The sequence below is a fragment of the Perna viridis genome, chromosome 10 (assembly GCF_037379345.1).
Source record: "Perna viridis isolate PV_CMFRI_1.1 ecotype Kerala chromosome 10, ASM3737934v1, whole genome shotgun sequence".
NCBI lineage: Eukaryota > Metazoa > Mollusca > Bivalvia > Mytilida > Mytilidae > Perna > Perna viridis.
This window is the reverse complement of record NC_142454.1, coordinates 29310868-29335545: the sequence shown is the minus strand read 5'-3', so window position 1 is coordinate 29335545 and position 24678 is coordinate 29310868. Positions and strand designations below refer to the sequence as shown.

At 32.5% G+C, this 24678-nt stretch overlaps 1 protein-coding gene across 1 annotated transcript in view; it reads right to left on the bottom strand.

Moving 5' to 3' along the window:
- Positions 1-4547, bottom strand: part of LOC148605286 (uncharacterized) — a 36805-nt gene extending 32258 nt beyond the window's left edge. The window contains exon 1 of the mRNA XM_088547571.1: positions 4483-4547. Within this exon, the coding sequence (XP_088403697.1) occupies positions 4483-4490 (8 nt within the window). The 5' untranslated portion in view covers positions 4491-4547. The remainder of the gene's footprint in view (positions 1-4482) is intronic.
- Between the last annotated feature and the right edge of the window lie 20131 nt (positions 4548-24678).

Here is a 24678-nt window from a genome sequence, read left to right as displayed (position 1 = left end):
CAAGTTTTGTGTCAAAATCACCTCGACCGCCAAATTTGGAGCCCCGAGCAGAGACATCAATCTCTAGGAATCGAGTATCGATTGGCTGTCGATCGTTGTCCTGTTCCAGCACTAAAACCCTATATAGTGGCTGTTTGGTACATTTCGGGTTAAGGTGGTCAAAATCGTTACAAATATAAATATGCAACTTTTGTGTCAAAATCGCCACGACCGCCAATATTTCAGCTCCGGTCAAAAACATCAATCTCTAGAAAAAGAGTATCGATTGGCTGTCAATTGTTGCCCTATTCGAGCACTAAAACTCCTATCTAGTGGCTGTATGATACACTTCGGGTTACGGGGGGTCAAAGTCGTTGCAAATATAAATATGCAAGTTTTGTGTCAAAATCGCCCCGACCGCCAACTTTTGAGCCCCGGCCAGAGACATCAATCTCTGGGAATCGAGTATCGATTGGCTGTAGATTATTGCCCTATTCGAGCACTACAACCGCTATATATGGGCTGTTTGATACACTTCGGGTTAACGGGGGTCAAAGTCGTTGGAACTATAAATATGCAACTTTTCTGTCAAAATCGCCTCGACCGCCAATATTTGAGCCCCCGCGAGAGACATCAATCTCTAGAAATCGAGTATCGAATTGCTGACGATTATTGCCCTATTCAAGCACTACAATCCCCATGTATTGGTTATTTAATACACTTCGGGTTGAGGATGGTCAAAGTCCTTGCAATTATAAATAAGGATGTTTTCTGTCAAAATCGCCCTCACCGCCAAATTATGAGCCCCGGTCAGTAACATCAATCTTTAAGAATGGAGTGTCGATTGGCAGTCGATTATTGCCCTATTCGAGCACTACAACCCCTACAGAGTGGCTACTTGATACACTTCGGGTTCATGCAGGGTCAAAGTCGTTGCAAATATAAATATACAACTTTTGTGTCAAAATCGCCCCGACCGCCAACTTTTGAGCTCCGGCGAGAGACATCAGTCTCAAGGAATAGAGTAACGATTGGCTGTCGATTATTGCCCTATTGAAGCACTAAAACTCCTATATAGTGGCTGTCTGATACACTTTGGGTGATGGGGGTCAAAGTCGTTGCAAATATAAATATGCAAGTTTTGTGTCAAAATCGCCCCGACGGCCAATATTTGAGCCCCCGCGAGAGACATCAATCTCTAGAAATCGAATATCGAATTGCTGTCGATTTGTTGCCTTATTCGAGCACTACAATCCCCATGTATTGGTTATTTAATATACTTCGGGTTGAAGATGGTCAAAGTCCTTGCAAATATAAATATGCAAGTTTTGTGTCAAAATCTCCCCGACCGCCAACTTTTCAGCCCCGGTCAGAGACATCAATCTCTGGGAATCGAGTATCGATTGGCTGTCGATTATTGCCCTATTCGAGCACTACAACCGCTATATATGGGCTGTTTGATACACTTCGGGTTAACGGGGGTCAAAGTCGTTGCAAATATATATATGCAACTTTTCTGTCAAAATCGCCCCGACCGCCAACATTTCAGCCCCGGTCAGAGACATCAATCTCTAGGAATCGAGTATCGATTGGCTGTCGATTGTTGCCCTATTCGAGCACTACAAACCCCATGTATTGGTTATTTGATACACTTCGGGTTGAGGGTGGTCAAAGTCCTTGTAATTATAAATAAGGAAGTTTTCTGTCTAAATCGCCCCCACCGACAATTTATGAGCCCGGTCAGTGACATCAATCTCTAGGAATCGCGTATCGATTGGCTGTCGATTATCGCCCTATTCGAGCACTATAAGCCCTATATAGTGGCTGTTTGATATATATATATACTGTCTTATTCACAGGGAACAATAATTGTATAACGGGGTTGGGGTTCGCTTCCTTTATACTATTATATGCAGACGTGACTCTGGAATGATTCTGTGTTTTCTAGTGTTGAAATATATGATTGGGTCATAATTTTTTCATTTCCTATGTCAATGGGCTGTCATTTCTGAAGTATAGTACTATATCAATTGGTCAAATATCTACAATTTCAATGTATAATTTATTGCTAAGACAAACTTTCCAATCATCACCAATTCATCTTCAATTAGTGTGTGCTGCAACGAATACCCAGCCAATGGGGAAAAACTGGTGTCTTCTCACTTAGCCAACATTTTGTATTTCAGGTACCTACAGGTAATTAAATTCATGTAGGCTAGGTGAGACTTTGCAATTGTTTTTACTGCAATTATTTAATTGATTGGGGCCTCTTCCATGGGGACTATAATAATTATTCAAGGTAAATGTGTTTGTTGAGGTTTTTTATAATATGCAGGGGTTTGATAGAAAAAAGTAATAAATATATATATATTTACATTTTTTTATTTTAGAAATAATAATTGATCAAATCACAATTTCAAGCAATAACACATAACAACATATTTTTATATTAAAGCAATGATATTTTTTTATAATCAGCACTATATTCATATAAAAAAATTGTCTGCATGTTATTACATTTTACTTATTACATTTAAAAAATATGTTCAATCAGGAGCACTACAAGTACAATGTGAAATTGTTTATTCAGTCTAAGTGAACCAAGTGAGAAGCACTATCTGCAAATTCCATTAATGTTATTTCTCCACGTTGAAATCTTTCTTTGAGAATTTGAAGTCGGTGTTCCATTTGTCTGTATTTTCTTTTAGAGGCACGCTGCTTACCACCAGATCTGATCTGAATAATCTTCCCCTCATTTGATGCCTGTATGCTGTGAAACAATTTGATGGCTAGGAAAATATTGGGGTGTGCATGATGACAAAGTTTGTTGACTTTACTGTGCCAGCCCTCAACATTGTTGGTAGTTCTTGGACCATTATTGTCGTAGTGGTTCCATGATGTAGAGTGCAGCTTTACAACTTTCAAACGTCGGAATTTTCTCTATCATCTCATTGACGTCATCGTCAAACTCATTATTACGAAGACTACCAAGCTCCTCATCAAAAATGGAAGGTATTGGTGACACCTCTTCCCTGCAACGCTTTTTTACTTTATTAATAAAGGCTGCTGCTGCTAAACTAATGTTATCTGAGTCATGGTTGTGGTTGTTGTTTATGGTAACAGGAACATTATCTAGTGTTGTCAGAGTAGCAGGACATTGACGTGAGACGCATCTCCAGTAGCAACGGTCGTTGCGTCTAGTTTTTATTGAATATTTGTAACCATTATGGAGCAAAGAATGACCACCGCGGCCATTTTCAAGAAAGTTTACGTGTACTTGAGCGTTAGCCATGAGAAATGAAATGATAAATCTGCTAGTTGGCCCCACATTTATATACTCTTCCATAGCATCTCAAGCTATAGTGAGTATGCATCTGTCAAGTAGAGTGGTGCAAGCTGAACATATCTTATCTTTAATTATTTTAATTTATATTAATTAATATCAATTAATAATAATTATTCTCAATTAAGAATAGCAGTCATTTCATTTTACTAAATTTTATTTACAGAATTTAAAAATTAAACTTATATTTTTTTTATTTTTATATTTAAAATATATATATTTATATATTTTTTTAAAGATTATTAAAAAATGTTTTGTGTTATTTTATAAATACTTTTAAAAATATATCATTAATATTTTTTTTTTATTTTACCCAACATAAATGTAGCCCTTTGGGTGGCCTCAATAAAACAGTTATAAAAACAATATTTCTAAATGTTATTTTAACACCCCAATTACCTATGTTGGCCAGATGAGACTATCAATTTTCAAAATGTTGGCTAAGTGAGAATGAACCAAAAAACTTGGTTGATTAGGTGACGAGTTGATAAATTACAGATACATGTATATAAAATCTCATCAAAAGATTTAGCAATTATGTGCCGTTTCTGCAACCTTCTGGAGACCTTTGTTTTTACTTATCTACTCTTAATTCAAAAGATGTCAAGTACGCAGTAGTAGAATATATGTATATGGTATATATTTCGCGCTGAAAAAAAGAGTGGGACTCATTTTCTTCCAGGCAAATATATTAATGAGGATGTTTTTCTAGCTCGATCTGCATCCCCGTACAAAGTTTTAACCAAAGTGACCACCCCCCACTCCCGTGAGTATTGTATTTAAAAGTCAGTTGCGGATCCGGGGGGTGCAGGGGGTTGGCAACCCCCTTTATGATTTGTTTTCATGCGTAAAATTGGCAAAAAATAGTTGACAACTCTTAGCACCCCCATTTTCTGAGGAACCCGACTGGCACCCCCTTTTCAAAGTGTCTGAATCCGCCCCTGAAAGTTGATGGTTTCTACATATTGAGACAATAGACGGAGGAAGATGGCTGTTGGACATTTTTAAATCAACACATAGTGAGATAGGAAAGAGCGGGTGTGTCTAGCGATCTCGAAAAATCACAGTACACATGCCCCTGTGATGTTAGTAGATACTACTTTCAGAATATATAAAGATTTTATCGGGTTTCAATAACGCAAGTAAGCTTTACTGTTTACCTCATCATGAATCATTTGACTTCTTCAAGTTGTGATATTTCCTATTACCGCACTGATGACCTAGATTGTTCGACCAATTAGAGCTTAGTTTTAAAGATAAAAATAGATTTGTGTAAAAACTCAATCTGATTAAAATCAGCTCTCTAAACTATCTAGAAGTTTCATTCAAGTAACTAGATGCTTCTTAGAAGTATCTAGATACACAAAAACTCATCACGAGTATCTAGATACTTCGCAAAAGCATCTACATGCTTCTCACAAGCATCTGGATGCTTTTCACAACTATCTAGATACTTCTCACAAGCATGTGATAGGGAAAACAAGCCATCATCCCTTCTTGTACATAATATGCATATATTTTTCTTTATTGTTTCATTTGATATTTTTCATGTTTGTACATTGTAATGTCCAAGCCAGTCACCTAAATTTTCTTTATTGTTTCATTTGATATTTTTCATGTTTGTACATTGTAATGTCCAAGCCAGTCACCTAAACTTAATATTGTTTCTCAAGTATTTTAATAAACATATATTTAAAAAGAAACATAATGCTGTAGTGCCAACATGTTTTAAGTATGTAAATATCTTACGTAAGATACCAAGACTTGATAATTAACTGTATAATTAAGGCTATACAAAATCAGGGATAAGATTATAGCATATCCGGATTAAGGACTGCGTCCTAGCACTTAACATAGGTGGATTAGGTGACATGAAATGGCTTTTCACATATTTTTTCATAGAGGTTCAATAAGGGGTTTTAATATATTTGCTCTTTGTGTATATAGCTATTTTCCTTCAATGGGCCTCACCTGGAGTGAAAACATAATATTGTTTCACAAGTATTTTAATAAACATATATTTAAAAAGAAACATAATGCTGTAGTGCCAACATGTTTTAAGTATGTAAATATCTTACGTAAGATACCAAGACTTGATAATTAACTGTATAATTAAGGCTATACAAAATCAGGGATAAGATTATAGCATATCCGGATTAAGGACTGCGTCCTAGCACTTAACATAGGTGGATTAGGTGACATGAAATGGCTTTTCACATATTTTTTCATAGAGGTTCAATAAGGGGTTTTAATATATTTGCTCTTTGTGTATATAGCTATTTTCCTTCAATGGGCCTCACCTGGAGTGAAAACATAACTTTATGTTTGGTAAATTCGGCCACTTGGACAACGGCCGCCATACAAGAAACATCTATTTTAATAAAGTTATATTGTGTTAACTTGGTTTTCATTCCAGGTAAGTAGTAAATTTTTATATTACAATTTGAATGTTTAATAGTTAATATGAGATATTTATGTCTTAGTATAAATTACATTTTGATACTTATTTTTAAGTGTTTTAACTTGCAGTAATTAGCGCACTTTATCTGAATAGAATATCTTTATTAGCACATGACAATCAGTTGTTATTTGTGTTCATATATGTGTGTGTACATTTTAACATTTACTTATGTGTATGTAGTTCTATAATAATCTACTGAATCATTGTCTCAATTACTTACTTTGCAATACTTACTATGGTTCATGCGCATTTATTGGCAACAAGTTCAAGCTTTGGTTTTAAGATATATTGTAGGAGTTATCTCCACTTGAAACTTTATTTTGTAAACAGCGGCAAAGTTACATTTCATTTATAGCTATGAATTCAGCCGTAAATAGGCATTTAAAGGTAAAATTAAACAAATGAGCTGTACTTATGTAATACTTTTTAGCAGCTCAATACCAACATAGTTTATTAAGCGTAACTTGAATTTCAATTATGCTGCACGCTTTGCATTTCATTTACTAACTTTTTCTTTAGATCACAGCGCGTTGTATATATGTTTTTAGTAGTTATTATGTCAATTTAGTGACAGTTTCAATTTAATCTTTATCTAGATATGTCAATCATTATTGTTTACATTTTGGTTTCTATGGCAACCATGTAGTTACATTTAAGTAAAAGAAGCCCCATGTTTTCATAATTCACAATATTTGTTTGGCACTGTCTAATAACATTATATGAGCTAAATTCCCCCACTTTATCAAAATATGAGTTAAATTCCCCATTGTTTAATTTATGCATAAATGTTAGCTATTAACCTATTCTAATGCATTATCATATTGTTTTGATTATATTATTCGGGCCATTTGGACAACGGCCGCCATACAAGAAACATCTATTTTAATAAAGTTATATTGTGTTAACTTGGTTTTCATTCCAGCCTGTTACGTCACACCATAAAAACAGAACATCACGTGATCTTACTCCTAAACCCAAGATCACAAGCATCTAGATACTTTTCACATCTATCTAGATACTTCTCACAAGCATCTAGATTCTTCTCAAAAGCATCAAGATACTTCGCAAAAGCATCTAGATGCTGCTCACAACTATCTACATGCTTCTCACAAGCATCTGGGTGCTTTTCTCAAAAGCATCAAGATACTTCGCAAAAGCATCTAGATACTTTGCAAAAGCATCTAGATGCTTTGCAGAACTATCTAGATGCTTTTGAGAAGTATCTAGATAGTTGTGTGAAGAATCTAGATGCTTTTGAGAAGTATCTAGATAGTTGTGCGAAGCATCTAGATACTTGTGAAAAGCATCTACCCAGCAAACAATTTAACGTTAGTATAACGTTAGTATAACATAAATTATATGTCACATTTACGTCAAAAGTTTACGTTATACTAAAGTTATTTTGTGGTGTCGACCTAACGTTAAAGTAACGTTAACTTAATTGTTCCTCTATAACTAAAATCTAACATAACTTTAACATTTCTTTGTAACGTTAGTAGGTTACGTAAACCTAGTATAAATGTTACCTTTGCTATAACGTTAAATTTTAACTTGAAACTATCATCACCTTGACATTTGTTATAACGTACATAGTGTTACATAGATCAGATGTTAAAATTCAGTAAAAATCTAATGTTAAATTAATGTCGTTTTGTATCGTCAAAATAACGTATTTGTAACGTTACTTTACCTTGCATTGTATCCAGAATCAAACAATGCTTTAGCATTCCTTTCTTAAGTTACTAAGGAAAGTGACTCCAACGTAATCTGCACTTTACTATAACATTGTAGTATAACCAAACCCTTGTTACTTGAATATGTCTTAGTAACTTATTTTGGATGTAAAAGAAACCTTTGCTATAACTGTGAAAAATTAAACCAAATACTACTTGAACATTTCTTTGTAATGTTAAAAGGCTACTTAAATCATGTCTTCTCAATACCTAGTTATGTATAGGAAGTCTATTATCTGGATAAGAAGCATATATGAACATGGAAGAAAACTGTTGAAAGTTTTGTAAATGCATTCTAATGAACAGTGAAACTATGATATTAATCATTTATTTTTCACATCAATACTTCATTTAAAATATTCAACAACATTCAAGATCAAAGTCTCTCCAAATACAGTAGCAAAGACAACAAACAGCTTGTTTAATAAATATACAAAGAGGACCTATGTAGGCTGTTGAAAAAAAGGCAAATATTTGTGTATTAAAAAAAGTCTTGAAATTGTTCAAATTTTGGCCAAAAATATATTCCTGTGACTGTTTTATTATTTCCAATTGACTGGTGAAAAGTTTTATGCCAAATAAATAAAAAGTCAGAAACTAGAAACTATTAACACAGAGAAATCCACGGGTCTAAATCCAATTTTTAAAAAAATCACAAGACTACCTATCAAAATTTTTAGTCTAACTACTTACTTATTACCTACCCGATTTTTTTCAAGGTCAACAAAATAGAAATTTGCTAAATCAGACGTAAATATACAGCAAAAAAGTAATCTAAACATTAAAACGTCAATTTGAAAGTATCAAGAAGGCAGGTTGTTAGTAATTAAGATAAAATATAAATTTTACACAAAAAGAAATGCAGAGATTTTTCCTTATAGCTTGATACAAATTAACAAATTATTAAATGAATTGAATGTATCACTTGGTGATAAAAATAAGCATATATGTGTAAAATCAGAAAATACATATTGTGTATTGAAAAGCATCATTTAAAAAAAATATAAAATGTGTAAAAGATATGAAACCATATCAACCCATTATCTAATCACAGTAAAATTCATTACCTGATACCATAATTACATCAACATTATTACATGATATGTACAACTTTACAGTCAAAGTTTTTAAATAAAACCTATTATTAATGGTTTAGGCATGAAAAAATAAACAGCATATTATTTGCATTTTATACATAAAAAAACACGCCCTTTTAGAAAAATGTGCCATTGTAAAATTACTGAAGTATTTCAGTACCAATCCATACAAAATTCAGACAATACCAGTGGTACAGGTGATTCATGGAATAGAAAAACCCAAAAATCAAATGATGTGTTTTCAGTCTTCTTATGCTATAATTTTACATTTAGACAACCCTTCTGAATTTTTCAGTAAAAAAAATACATTCATCTCATACATAAATCGACCAAATCAAGAATTATAACTGTAGTAATGTACCAATATCATATAAAATGTACATGTATATTACTTTTATCTTAAAAGTATAACTAAATTTAAAAGTAAGACTGGTTATTTGGTCTGTAATTGTTTCTTAATAAGAAATGAAAGTGATCAGATGGGTTTCTGAAATACATGAATCACCTCCTGCCTAATTATCATAAAGACGACTAAAAGGATAATTAATGGTGAAAGTTTCAAACAGCAAATAGGCATCATAATAAAAACTGACCAGTTATCCCCCATCCCCAATATAATACATAAACAATGTTTGTCACAAAGCTCTGTCAGCATGATCAGAGTCTGATGAAGAGGATTCATACTGCGTTCGTTTGTGATTATTTGGCTTCTACAAAAGAAAAGAAACATGTTATTAAAGCAGGATTTCAAAACAGAGGGGTCAGGCCACACAGGGGAAAAGGCAATGTAACGTGTTGTATGTTTTTTCAACCAAAAAAGAACACTGATGCTAGTTTGTTTCAGATGCATGCTAGTGCTATATCAGAAATATCTTCTTCCATTTTTGTCTTTTTCATGTTTGTAATACAAAATTTGTATAAGTATGGCAAACCTGCTAACTTTTGAAAATCACAATGAGGTCATGCAAGTCACGTGGATGCTGTACTGATAAATATAAACAATACCACGTGGAATAGTAGGTAGTATAAACAATCGAATTTTGCATTTCATGAAGCAAGTAAAAAGACATAATTATATGCACAGAAAGTATATACTCCAATATTTTTTGTTTCATATGCACAAGGAATTTATGTTTCAATTTTTTTCGTCAGCGTAAATTAGCTTATGTTAATACGGGGTACCAATCAAGACTACGTATAAAAGCTACTATTACCACCTATGGTCCATTTACGGAACATTGGGAGGATTCGGATATATTTCAGGAACAGCCTCTAAAACACAATCGGGCATCATGTCCCTCATTTCTCCATAGCTGATCCAAGACTCGTCGTCAAGATTCCTGTCACGTGACGTAGAAGCAAAAGTTGTTTTTTTCGCTTGGTAACGTTCGTCATTCCAACCACCACGACGTTGCATCAGTGTCCAAAACTTTCTATATTTTGTTTTTCGTATTGTTCGGTTCCGCATGTGCGGACGGACTGGAATCGATGGCAACCACGATTGTCTGTTACACTACGGCCAGCGACCATTTTGACGATTCCCTTTTCCCACGGTGGGCGTGGGCAATGGTGGACAATTTGTGTCCACCCTTGGACACGTTCCCTCCGGCCCACGGTGGACACGTGGTTGGTCTCTGTCCACGTTGCCCACGCATTCTGGTGGTCAATTTTAAATCTTGTTCCGTTTTAACAGGAATCGGAGTTAAAACCCATTCTTACGTAATAAATATTACGGTCCTGTTGTATTTTAAAAGCGTATCTAATTGTATGAACTATTGGTAACAATATTGCACAGGTGTCAATGGAGCTTCTTTATAATTGACAGTCATCAATTACCTGTGGGCAGGATTAAAGCAGAGAAGCGTGAGCATCAACCAATTAATGGAATAAATACAGGAAATCGTGGTAACCTTTGATAGGTGCCATTTGATCTCTTTAAATGACAGTTAATAAATTAACGGTAGCGGCAGGTTTTAATACAGTGCAGCGCTATCACTTGTCAAAAATAAATCGTGTTATAGAAGAAAATTTAATTTAACGTTACTCAAGTGTTACTTGTTGGATTAGAATATATTCAGAAATACTGAATAGTTCAACATAACATGTATGAATTTGGAAACAACAACTAATCTTGTAAGTTGAATTCTGAGAAGAATACTTTAACGGCCATGTGATGGAAAAATTGCACCCTCTTTTTGCTTATAAAATTTAAAATTCTTAGAGAAAATCAGCTAAGATTGGATGTGCAGTCCATTTGAAAGATAAAACTATTTACAACTGCATCCCCTTTTACGGCACTGCATTATTTTGCTTTGAATTTCTCACGGTGGCTAAAGATGCAGGTCTTCTATCTCGGACCTTTGATTGACAGGTAATCGATTAAATAAAATGTCAAGGGTGTGGTTTTAAGTAAAGCTCCAGTAACGTTGATTGACAGGTGATAAATTATAGGAATATGGAGGGTGTGGTTCAAAGTATTGTAAACTGAAACTGGACAGTTAACAGGCGCTTATTAGCTATCGACACTTACATGTACCTTAGAAGCCGTATTCATGTAAGTGATTTAATCATGATTAGACCTTCATGCACGTGTGTATTAAGATTTAGAAGTAACAAAATGTTTTTTTTTTGTTTTTTTTTTTTTTTTGTCAACAACCGTCAACAAATAAACGAGATATACGATGAGTGCAACCTTCATGAAATTCGAAAATAAAATCGAAACGACTGTGGGCTGGTGTTACGAATTTTAAATATGCTAAAATTTGAATAATACTCTCAATTATGATTAATTTAATATGTATCCATTTCAACAACTACAAATGAAAGACAAAATAACTCATTTTTGTCCCGTTTTAGTATTGAAATATTGAGATTTTCAGTAAAAGGCCTACTAAGTCGGCACACCTGTGTAAATAAAGATACCAATGAATTTATTATATACATAGTTAGTCGTAAAATTCATACTAGAAGAATTTGATTTTTTATCAGATTATATCTGGGGGATTCAAATACTATTTTATACTTTATAAGGGATTTTAAATGTCGAAATACTTATTTAAAAATAAAACTTTGGATGTCCCTAATACGTCTCTGCAATCATAAAACATTAAATTGGTTTCTTTTTATTCTTTAATCTAAATATTACCAAACAATTCCTTCTCGTTAATTAGCTGTTAATCGACCACTTCCTGTATATTGGCTCAATGTGACCTTACAAGAATAATACTGTTTTGACTAATTAAGTTTACATTGTAAACACATTGATTAATTTTATTTCTAGGTGGCTATGATATGAAAATCACAAATACTTTACAAAATCATTACGTTTAGTTAAAAGAAAAAAAACAATACTTGTATTGAGCATGATTTTACAAGAACAGTTAACATTTAACTATTGAAATAAACATAGGATTGACTTGTGTTATTCACAATTTGTATATTCATAAACTAACAATGGATAATTCGAAAAATAAAAGTAATAATGTTTCTGGAATAAAGTTTCAGAAGATTCTAAAAAAATTTACGAGATTTCAAAATAAACACTTTAAAGGAAATCCATTTTCGAAGCGCATTTTGATTAATAACTTGATATGCGAAGAGTTTCGGCAATTACATGTAAATTACTTTTAATTAAAAAGTCTGACTCGTAAAATGAAAAGTTATGATTTAAGTAAACGTTATGAAAAATTTAAGAAAACATTTTTTTTTTTTTAATGACGGTGTCGAATTTTAAATACTTTCATGTATTATTACTCTTCTTATTATCTATGCAAATAAGGCACGTTGTTCGTCGATCGATAATTGTTGCTGTGTCAACGAAATGTCAATTTATCTCATACGATGCCCAAAACACAGGGCCACACCTTTTGATAAAACGTGATTGGTCGACGATGTTACAAAGGCGTTTATCAAATTTGCATAAGAAATTGACACACTCAAAGCATTTTTATAGTTATTGGTTTAAAAGACTTTGTTCTTTTTTTTTTTTTTAGAATTATTACATACGAAACCCGTCAGTAAAATAAGTAGTTCGCAAGTACTCAATTTTTTTAACATTTTAATTTACAATTTGTATGCTACTGTTATTATATAATAACAAAATTAATCGGAGTCAAAAATTGTTGAACTAAGTGAAGAAAAAAAAAACGGAAGAAATAAGTCGTTCAACTGTCTATGGTGCGTTAAATCTAAAAGAACTGCATATTCAACTTAAGAGAGGATATTTTCACCCATCACTATATTTGGATAACTTGTGCTTCGGATAATATGCGGTTAAATCCATTGCCATCTGAAAACTCATGAACTACGCAGTTCAATAATTCTGGATCATATATCATCTTCCAATGATGCTTCCTGCTTTCAAATTTTGTTGAAATGACACACTACCGAAATTGGTTATTTATAGACTGTAAGTTAAAGTTGCACGTGTTTGCTTCAAATCCGTTCTTTCACTAAGAAAATACAACTGCGTTAAATAGGTTGTCAGTAAAACAATGAGTTCGCAAATACTCGGTTTTCTTGAACATCATAATTTACAGTTTGTAACAATCTGGTGACAGGTCAGGTGTACAATCAACAGGTTATCACGCATCCACCGGCACGTTCCTCGCACGTTGAAGAACCCTACTGTGGTATTCTCCAAGAGTAGGAACCATAGGGCTCCGCCACAGGAGGCTAAATTGTCCGACCCTACCCACCTCTCCCTATTTCCAGTGGCAATCAAAATTTGCCGATCCCCCATTGTCCTTGTGTCCCATCCCTTTTTTCATTTCATCATTTCATGTTCATTTTATCATCCACTTCATGTTCATTGTCTGAATATAGCTGAAATATTGCTGCTCGGACGTTAAACCCCAACAAACGCATCCACCGGATACCGTGGGCGTGGACATTATATTGTCCACCTGACACGGTGGGCACGTGGACGTCTGTCCACCGTGGGCATTAAGGGTGCGCAAAGCGTGGACAACTTGATTTGTCCACCGTGTGCGAGTGGCCACTTCAAAATACTCGTTAGCTGTAGTGTATGGGTTACACAAGGATCCAACAACAATGCGAACACACTGTTGGTGAAGTGCATGTACATATGGTTGTGCTTTCGTGGTCTTCATCGCTAGACTCAGCATTAGTAGGTGCTTCATTTATCAAGCCATTGTCTCGACCTACACCCCAATGGAACTAACACACGTGTTTACCTGTCCTGACTGTATTTGTCAACAGGTCAAAAGAGGTCATTTCTCATCAGAATTTGGTGTAGAATCATCGGTATTTTGTTCCCATTTAGTATTTAGAACTTCTAAACTCTAACCATGAAAATTGAAAATACATTCAACAATATCAAGTTGATCTTTAGTAACATTATTGTGACTTCTCGTTTTTCTTCCATTGAACCACTGTCTGATTAAAATAAGAGTCATTTAGTCCAATTTAAAAGCCCTTTGATAGAGCATAGAATTACATACAAATGATTGACACATTGTCAATTGTGATAGAAAATTTCAATTAAGAGCTGGGACAGAACCAGTGTTTTTTAACCTAAATGAAGAGACTATTCAGAATTATAATCATATATTATTTGTTATGAGTTAAATGTTCTTGGGAGAAAAATAAAATTTGATTCAGAATTAGTATCCAAATGGCAAATTTCTGGAATGGTACATTTAAACATTTTACATGAAGGTCAGTCTCAATTTGCTCATTATATATATAATGATGGGCATTCAATTATATTTATCATAATAAATAATTTTCATCATAAACTTAATGTAATGAATAGTACTGACATTATCGCAATGATTTATTTCTTGTTTTGGAATATTGGTCTGTATCAACCATTAAAGGGTGAACACTTAGTTTTATTTACAGATTGATTGTCTAATAATTCCGTTAAATCCAAGTTATTTTTCTATACCAAATGAAGTTTTAAATGAAAAAAGAAAATTGTTATCCTTGTGCAGATTTGAAATGATCTCAATGAGCATCCAAAACAGCATTATAACGGTGAAATAACTTGTCAGTGATCATGTTTGTAAATTGCTGTAGTCAATATTTTTTGTTTCAAGCTTTGTAAGAATAAATTCAATTCAAGGTAGCCATAAAATAGCATTGTATTGAGGAAGATTTATAATACACATATACATGTATGGATCAAACAATAACCCACTATCCACCTTCTCTTATGTGGAATAATATTTTAACATTGATAGTACATAAAATACCTTCCAAGTTCAGACACCTCAGCAAAATTACTTGATTTTTTAACACTTAACATATACTGTATTTCATAAATTTGATCACAGTTATCTTCAGATGCATCATTTTCAAAAACTTTCACAAGAATATACTGTACCTCTTTCTAACAAGCTGCTGGAGTTGTATAATTCTTACTGACACTGAGTGAATTTACCACTGGATACAAATGTAGTGCCCAAATATTTTATATTGGTACATGCAATCAATAAATCTACCATCTTCATGAAACTGATAATCTAAATGCCTTCCTGATTTAAAAAAAAATAAAACAAAATTCACATTTAAACACCATTTGGATTAAAAAGAGCCTGATTTATCTCGTTATTGCTGTATTTCTTGAAATAATACAGTGTCATCAGCATACGTTAAGCAATCAATTTAGAGATCATTCTCTTCCAAAACATTAGCCAATCTATTATTATAATTATTATTTAAGAATTGGTTATGATAATAATTTTATCCATTGAAAAATACATGTAATATAAATTTTCCATGTGCATATTGTTTATTGTGCAAAGTTTAATAAACAAAATATGCACATGGAAAATTTATGTAATTTTTCAATAGACAAAATTTTTATCATAGCCAATTCTTATAAATTAATTTTAAAACATACTTGTATCTTTAAACATGAGAAAAGTAGCTCTGAATCTAACTGAATGGGGACGTGTCAATATTTTTTTTATCCATTGAGATATAACAAAATTATTTTAACCAATCAAATTACAGTATTTATCTCAAATTAATTTATTTTTATTTAAAATGCTTTTAAACGATTTACCAAATAATATGAATTATAGTCTTTTTTTTTGTTAAAACTTCATTTTCTGTTACAATGCATATATGCTAATATGGAGTAGGTTTTATCTATATACAAACAAGTCTGAAGAGCTTCAAAATAATTTAACTTTTATTTTCATCCTTACAAGCAGTATCAAAACTTTTGTTTAAAATATTTTTTTATTCATTGCTTGTACAGATTCCAGAAATATAACAGTCATCCACATAATCAAATGGACACTGAATTTTGTACACATCTTATGGGATATATTTAAATAGATATTGATCATGATGATTGACTTTCCAATCCTAGAGAAGCTGTGCTTCCATTTGGATAAAAAGTACAATCAGGGATACATTTGTTCAATAGGGTTTACTTTCTTGAATAGCCAGAGCCTAGGAGAGTAACAATGGAACAGATATGTATGTACATTTTTTAAAAGTTTAACAGGTCATATCAAAACATGTATTTCTTTACAAAAGGATATATTAGGACAGTTCACTGGTGAGGATAACTTTTAACATTTTAACATTTAACTAAAAACTGATATGTTTCCATTGTTAAAATGTAGTGTTTTCTTCATATTTGATCTAAATACACTTTTTCAAATGCTATTAATCTGCCTTAAATCCTTTAAACTTCATTTTAAGAAAAGTACATTTGAACTACAACTATAATTCAGGTACCAAGACAATATTCATGATATTGTGCATGATGATGCTAAAACAAATCAATATAACAGAATACTTGATAAAAATCTGCTAGTGCAGTTACCAAACTCAGTTACAGATTTTCAAATTTAACTACATTTATGTAACTACTTTAAAAACCAGGCAATGATCTTCCTCCTTTTGACTTTGATAACCAATATGCATCAAACTAAGAATGGCAATGCCCATTTTCATTGGTTATTTTCATTATTTTCTTTGTGGGGGAGAGAATGGTTACAATAGAAGTAAATTTTGTACGTGATGAATGCTGTATTCTGGCCTGTGGGTTCGATTCCCACCCAGGGTGTCAACTACATATATCAAAATTACTAGTAAAAATACAATGTTTGCATGCTGAATTAACTGCACAAGTTTGAATTAGAATGTTCTTTTTTGCTACAAGTTATGTTAGCCCTTTTCTTTATAATGGTGTCATTTTTGGCTATTATGACTTGACCATTTTTTAGCGTGGTTTGGAACAGCAACTTCTAGAGGCCAGGTAGCCTTAAAATTCTTAAAATACCTGTACTTTATTGATTTTACCAGGGTTCTGACCCTATGGTTTAATTCTTTAAAAAAAAAATAGAACCAATTTTCAGTGAAAGAATGTCAAAAAATGGATTTTCTACTCCTTTGAGGTGCAATAGTATCTCCATGGTTACCATGAATTAGTTTCCATAACATGTTTTCTGAAGACCCTTGGCCAGTTAATACTTCCACCAAGTTAAAGCTTTTTTGGAATACATGTAAAAGATCTAAAACATTTTGAATTGTTGGTTGGAAGCATTTGTGTAAAAAATGATATACACATGTATCAGCTAAATTTCGTGAAGGAAATGCTTATGTTGATTAGTGTTAAGATACTTCATATTTTTCATTTATGGAAAAGTGTGAAATCTATCAAAAATTATTGACAAAAAACCACCTGACATTGTATTGATACTGTAATTTAGACATTTGCTGGTGCTAATGGAGGAGATTTCCCTGTGCCTCCACCAGATACATGCATTCATACATGTATATATACAAATGTATATATATATATATATATATACATTGTGTATATATATATTACAAGTACAGTGATATATATTAAGGACACTTGTCTTGCCTCCATGAAGAAAGAGAAGTATGCAGTCTATGTATGTGTGACAACTTCTGATAACTGTGTTGTGCAGTATGCATATTGCCAATGCCCAATTGGGTATGTTTACAATTACAAATCTCAAGACAAAATAATTCTGACATCATAATGGTTTAAAGTTGTAACTGTATAAAGACATCCATGTACATGTACATACCTATACAATGACTAAATTATTTTTGCCAGAAATTTTGGAATCATGTAAATCTTTAGAATCTTCATGTTGAAGACATTGAATCTTTAGACTTTTTTCAATTTCAGGTTTTTGTTATATACTTGTACATATACATGGAAGAAAAGTATTAAGTGTAATTATTGCTTCTGTTAATGCAAGAAGGTAAATCTACAATTAATTTTACCTAAGTTAGTAGTAGTATGCAAAGTATGCCCTAAGTAAGGAATGGTTCTGTTTTTGAACAGTTTATTTTGTACAACCTTATCAAAAAATAGAAATGTACCAATTAATTCTATTTCTTATTTATTCCATTCCAAATATTACGATTAAATCTGATACAAAACGTTATTCTTTGATTTGTGGATTGTTGACACATCAATGATGTCATAGTACCAAACCAGGTTGTAGAGAAATAAATGTGCGTTCTCTGCTCAAAGAGAATCAACTAATCAGAATGCTTGCTACAAATCAAATTGAATTATTGTTGAATAATCAACAAGTATGCACATAAATGTTACTTATGTTATAAAGTTTAGGACAGGCATGCAGTCATATTGGGGCACTGTTGTTTGCCTTGAATGGGAAGAATCGATTGATTCAGTTTCAAATGGGCACAGATAGCTGCACTTCTTCAAAATGTAAATGGGTTGTTCTTAGACAACAGAAACAAGATCCTGTTCCTGTCAATAATTTGACATTTAAGAAATCGGAGACTAAGACCAGCATTCAGGAATTTGATTCAAGACATCAAGAAGACAGAAACACCTACCCTAGTTTGGTATTGAAGAATTTAAAAGACTTAAAAAAAAGTCTTTCCAAATACAGGTATTGCCTTGTTAAAAAAGTACATGCTTGATTTTGATAGAGGAAAACAAAAACTAGAAGGCCTGTTTATCACAGGAGCCCCCGCAATTTGGGGGTCAGAAATTCCTAAATATATGCATATCTACATTTTGTATCCTGGCCACATAGTGTCATGAAATTCTGTTTGGTTGTGTCAGACTAGTTGCGATGTAAAAAAAAGAGGACCGATGGACGTATTAATGGACACATAAAAATTGTTAATACCCCCCATAACAAATCCCTAACTTTGTTGCTTGGGATATATTTCTGACAAAAATAACAAAGTCTAACAATCACCCAGTTCTGTAATATTTCATGAAAATCGAGATCCATCATTATGTAAAGAAACATCCTGCAAAAATATTTTAGATGAAGAGGTAGCCATACAAGCCATATTAGGCATATTGCCCTATTTCTGATGAAAATGACTAAGTCTAACTTTCACCAATTTCCGTAATATTTCATGAAAAAACAAGATCCTGTGGCCTTGCATGTTATGTGTAGAAACATCCTGCAAAAAAAAACACAAAGAGATAACCATTCAAGCCATATAGTCATATTTTTGACGAAAATAAGTAAGTTTAACTTTCACCAATTTCTGTAATATTTCACAAAAATTAAAATCCTTTGACCCTTCACACCTTCATCACATGTAGAAATATGCTGTCAAATATTTTAGATGTAGTTCAAAAACTGTACAAGGAGATAACCGGACAAACCATATAGCCCTGTTTCTGAGTAAAATGACAAGTTTAACTATCACCAATTTCTGTAAAATTTCACGAAAATCAAAAACATTTGACCCTGCACACCTTCATCATGTGTTTTTAAAATATTTTAGATATAGTACTGTAAACTGTACGAGGAGGTAGCAAGACAAGCTATGTGTAATCCGGACGAATGGACGGACAGGGGTAAATTAATATGCCCCCTCCTCAACAGTTTGTCGCGGGGGCATAACAACTAGTTTCAATGTACATGAAAAAAATAAAAGGTTATTATGGTAGATATAAACATTTTAATGTGAAGAAATCTTCCAAGGCAATCAACTCCCCCCTCTTTAGTTAAATCTTTTTATATTTCTATCGTCCAAATTCTGTTCTACAATGTGTATGCAATGAGCTAATTTGGTAATCAAAAACTTGGTCTATCACTTTAATTTTTTTTTTCTATTCTAAAAGGGAGTCAGCAGCAATCAAAACAATTTCATCATCACCATTCTAGCTTTGACTGTAATGCTTTGTTACATGTACATGTTATTGTATAACTCCTGTATTGCACTGGTCAGTAGTACAAGAATATCAAATATTCACCTACAACATTTTGTGAAGTAAAATAACAACCTTATGATATTATTTGGCTAATCAGGTAGGGGCCCCATTGTTTAGAACCCTTTTTTGTTGGAAATTTTGCTAAATTTAGAGAGTAGCTTGGATCCCCCATTTATGAATATCTGGATCTGCTTCTGGTCTTGTGATGGGGAAGGGATTAGTTTTAGGGGTTGTTATTTGAACTTTTTAGAAACTAAGGAATGGAAACAAGCATTGTCATAATGTCTAGACAATAACTTTATTCTATGAAATTGTATCATGAAATTCAATACATCCAAAGGAAGGCTGGGATCCATTTTATGGGTTGCGATTGGAACCATTTATGAATATATAGGGGCCATTTTTATAACCCCTCAAATGAAATTGGAGTATATAGATTTCACCCTATCTGTGTGTCTATCCCTCTTGCAGCATTGTTATGAAACTTAGTGGGATATAATATAATCACAAGGAGATGTGCATATTGTCAGGAATTTATAATTTGGCAAAAATTATTAGTATTTTCCAGCAAAACTTGGTCTCATATATTATATGCAACTCCTTAACAACTTCCAGAATTGTTATGAAACTTATGGAGTGTTAAATTACCATATTGGATTGTGCATATTATCAGGAATTTATGTTTTAAGTAATTGACAGTTTTATTCTGTCTTTGTGTTGTCAACAAAAAAAAGTACTGATTGTGGATTGGAGTTGGTTATTATAGAAATGTTGCAAAATTATTTGTCAAAAGTGCTTATCCCCCATAAAAATTGTGTCCAATATGAATCATGTGTCCACAATGATCTTCAAATATACAAGGTTCAACAGAATGCAGGGGTATTAATCCCATTAAGTGTCTAGTTTATTTTATACTGTGTCAAATATTTAATTGGAATCTAAACTTGGAACTGTATCAAGATTGGATGTTGTGTCCATAATTTGCGCAACTGTTCATGCTGGGTTTGACCTGGATCTAAACTGTGTCAAGCGTGGCATCTTATTACACACTAGTATAGTATCTATTATAATCTACTTTTCAATTTCTATAACAACTTTTTTAGGTACTCAAGCATTCCAGCTCCTGTGAAATGGGGAATGAAGAGGGAAGATGAGGCATGGGAGAACTATATATATTTGATGAACAAATTTGGTAACATTACTGTGGAACCAGCAGGGCTAACTTGACCTTCATCACACTCATTCCTTGGTTCATCAAGTGATGGGATTTTTTGTGACTACAGTCTTAATGAGTCAGTCCAGAAAGGTGTTTTGGAGATTAAGTGCCCATTTTCTTTGGACAAGGTTCAAATCAAAGACATGACAATAGATGAGATATTGAAACTAGAAAGTGAAACATTTTGTTTAACTCATTCAGATTTAGGACCTTCCTTGAGGAAAGAAAACACTATACCTTGCCCAAGTTCAAGGAGAGATGGCAATAAAAGGGCTTTCATGGTGTGATTTTGTTGTTTGGACGGCATCAAAAGAAAACAACATATTCATAGAAAGAATTCATTTTGATAAAGAATATGTTGTAATGATGATGCCAAAATTAGTTGAATTTACACATCTTTTGTAGTTCTAAATTTGTTAGAAAATAATTAAGTGAAGAAAAATGTTCCTTTTTATATTATACATGTACAATGGATATCTATTCGCTATGCACCGTCATAAAATAAATTTAAAATAACTGATATATTTCCACAAGAGAAATTATAACAAACAATGACAAATGAATGCTCAAAATTTGCAGTGAATCAAGATTAAAATGAAGAAGAATTAGATTCAATGAAACATTATAACAACACCATGGCACTATTAATCATAACATGTTATTCCCCTATATTTACAGTTCACAATGTTTCAAATTTTTAACAGGTTACATAAAACAACAGGCTTGGGCCAGCTTCTTAGTTTATAAGTAAAATTTAAATACTAAAACATTTAAAAAAAAACTTCTTCATTGCACCAAAGGAACATCAAAGTTTGTAAGCCAACAAATAACCTGAAAAATCTTAGCAGATAATGGCGCAATTGACAAAGGTAATATACCATCTAGTATGTGATAATTCTTAACTCTACCTATACTTCTTTCTACATGTATTCTTAATTCTGCGATTTCTTGAGTTTCAAAGACCTCTGCTGTGGAAAATTGTGCAGAACACCTCGAAAAGGAGGAATATTCAACATACACTTTTGTTTTTCTAACAAATCTTTTATAATAAATCCCTTATCAGCCATAACACTATCACTTTCCTGCAACAATTCTAAAACACCTGATTCCATAGTGATCTGCCGATCAAATACCCTCCCTCCCCATCCTTCTGATACAAAAGAAATAACCCCTGATGGAGTAATTCCAACCAAAAATTTAAAAGTATTATGGTGCTTGTATGCAGAAATAGTAACATACTGATTAATAAAGCTGTTTGCTCTCTGCACAAAAATTTCTGTACAGTCTAATATCATTCTAGTAGAAGGATATTTGTTCTTAAAACTGTCAGGCATGTTTTTATCAATAATTTCTCCAGTAGGAAATGAATTTAAAATTTTCAGTTCATAATGCAGGAGACAAATCCAGGTTGAAAAATATTTAGAAAAAGTTCCTGCTGAAATATTAAACCTGTCAGCTATATCTTGAACAAAAAGACCTAATTTTAAACGCATCAAAACAGCAAACAATTGGTTCATAAGATCTAAGGAACCTTCACTTCGTCTTAACCTGTCCTGTTGTGGAGTTCTTGCACCTGTCCAGTAGGTCATTCTAGTAGCTTTTGGTAATAGATATTTGAAACAATATGTAAATAAACACTGCTAAGATTGAATAATATTAGTTTAAACTTTTTTGAGATACAAATTACACAAAGTAGGTATCCCTTTATTGTGATGTACAGACAGCTACTAGACTTATGTTAAACTTTTGTGATTTTGGTAAAAAACAAATTTAAAAATAGGACATTAATGAACATTAAATGATACTATGCCATGTAATGGTTATAAAAGGGGACGGCAAAGTGTTCAAAATAGCCTTACTGAAAGTTCATTAATCAGTTTTCAAGTTATCAACTGGAAACCCTCAAGCACTGACAGAGACAAACTTTTCGCAGGGTTTCTGATAGGGTATTAAAATTATGGTACATGCATTGTAAATGCTTTTGGCAACTTTTCAACATTTTTAAACAACCACAATTTTTGTCCATACAATAAATTATAAGAAAATGGATCAAAAAGCTTCAGTTCAATTACAAACTAGAAAAGTAAAAGTCTTCTATGTAAAATTTTTGCTTAAAATACTGCTTTTCTCAACCTTGAAGTACACAAATAATAAATATTTTAATCTGTAATTTTAACAACCTAAGTAGGCTATGAAATATGTTCATAAACAAGTTACTTAGAGCTATGAAAAATATCATTTTCATGTTCATTATTTTGCCTATATCATCATTACAGTCTTTTATGTTATACATTGTATATAGCTGTAGTAATCAAGATTGTAATGCTTTTTTAGACAGCTCCTGTTGTAATTAAATAAATCTTACTTTCTCTGACTTATGCTTTAATCATTAAGATTCAGTTTACATTTGACTATTACATCAAATCAGTCAAGAATCAACAGCAACTCTGACTTCCATTATTTCAGTAGCAGTCTTTATTAAAATCAGACAGGAGGTGATTCACGTACATGTATGTCAAAATGTCCTCGAATGCACTTTTTCTTTTTAATATTCAGAAAACAGCTACAGACCACATAATCAGTCTTAAAATTCCCAACGATGTAAGAAATGTCAAATTTGCGAAGCAACATTTTGGTTGTCCCTCCTTCTGAGACGTTTGTATATATATATAGTACCATCATAACCTCACAAATCAGTAACTTTGTCAAAAGTGAAAGTAGGTCATGGAAGAATTTATTTCACATCAGAAAAACATGTTTAATGACGGAAATTGTTGTTTAATTTTGAATATTTATGCTGTGTTTATGACTCGTTTAAAAGTAAAAGTTACAACATTTCATCAAACGATGTCCATCTTTCAGAACTACTATGCGGGTTTTCAATGTTGACTATTTGCGGGATAAACACAATATAAGTGTATTACAGAAAAATATAGAAAGTATTTGTATTCGGCTCGGAAGGGGAGTAACTGCTTGGCAGAGCCTCGCGGTTACTTCCCCTTCCTTAGCCTCATACAAATACTTTCTATATTTTTCTATAAAACACTAATATTGTATATATACATGTTTTTTTTTAATAAATATGCAATACCCTGATATTGAATTGCAATAAATGTTTTCTGTAATAAATAAGTACAAATTTGTTAATTATAATTTAAATATTGTGCACTCAAAAACAAGCTCATGTTTAAAATGGTGATTGAAGATGACTACCATAGCTGAGAAAGACTCATGATTTAATGAAAGAGATAGTCCTGTGAAAATCATTGAGATTTGCAAAAATTAAGTAAAACCATACCAAAGAGGATACTTGATAAGACACTTTTGACTGCTAGAATAACATCAATTCTATGTAACATGTCCTTTTTACAACATGATTTTCAAAGTTACCTTGAAAGTTTCAAAAGAGATATTTTACAAAAGTTACAGAGAGCTGAAAGAGTTAAATTGACTTAATCAACCAAGTTTTTCATCTTGTTTTTCTAAATTCTTTCATCTTCCTATTTTAAAAAGTTTCTAATCCATCTAAATCAGTTAACTCTAAGGTATAACACTTTAAAAAATATTTTTAATAATATACTTTGGTCCTTAAGAACTTTGAGTTCAGTATCATTGTTTTCGGCAATGACAGTGATGTCATCGTTCTCCAATCCAAGGTCTGTTGAATCATTGC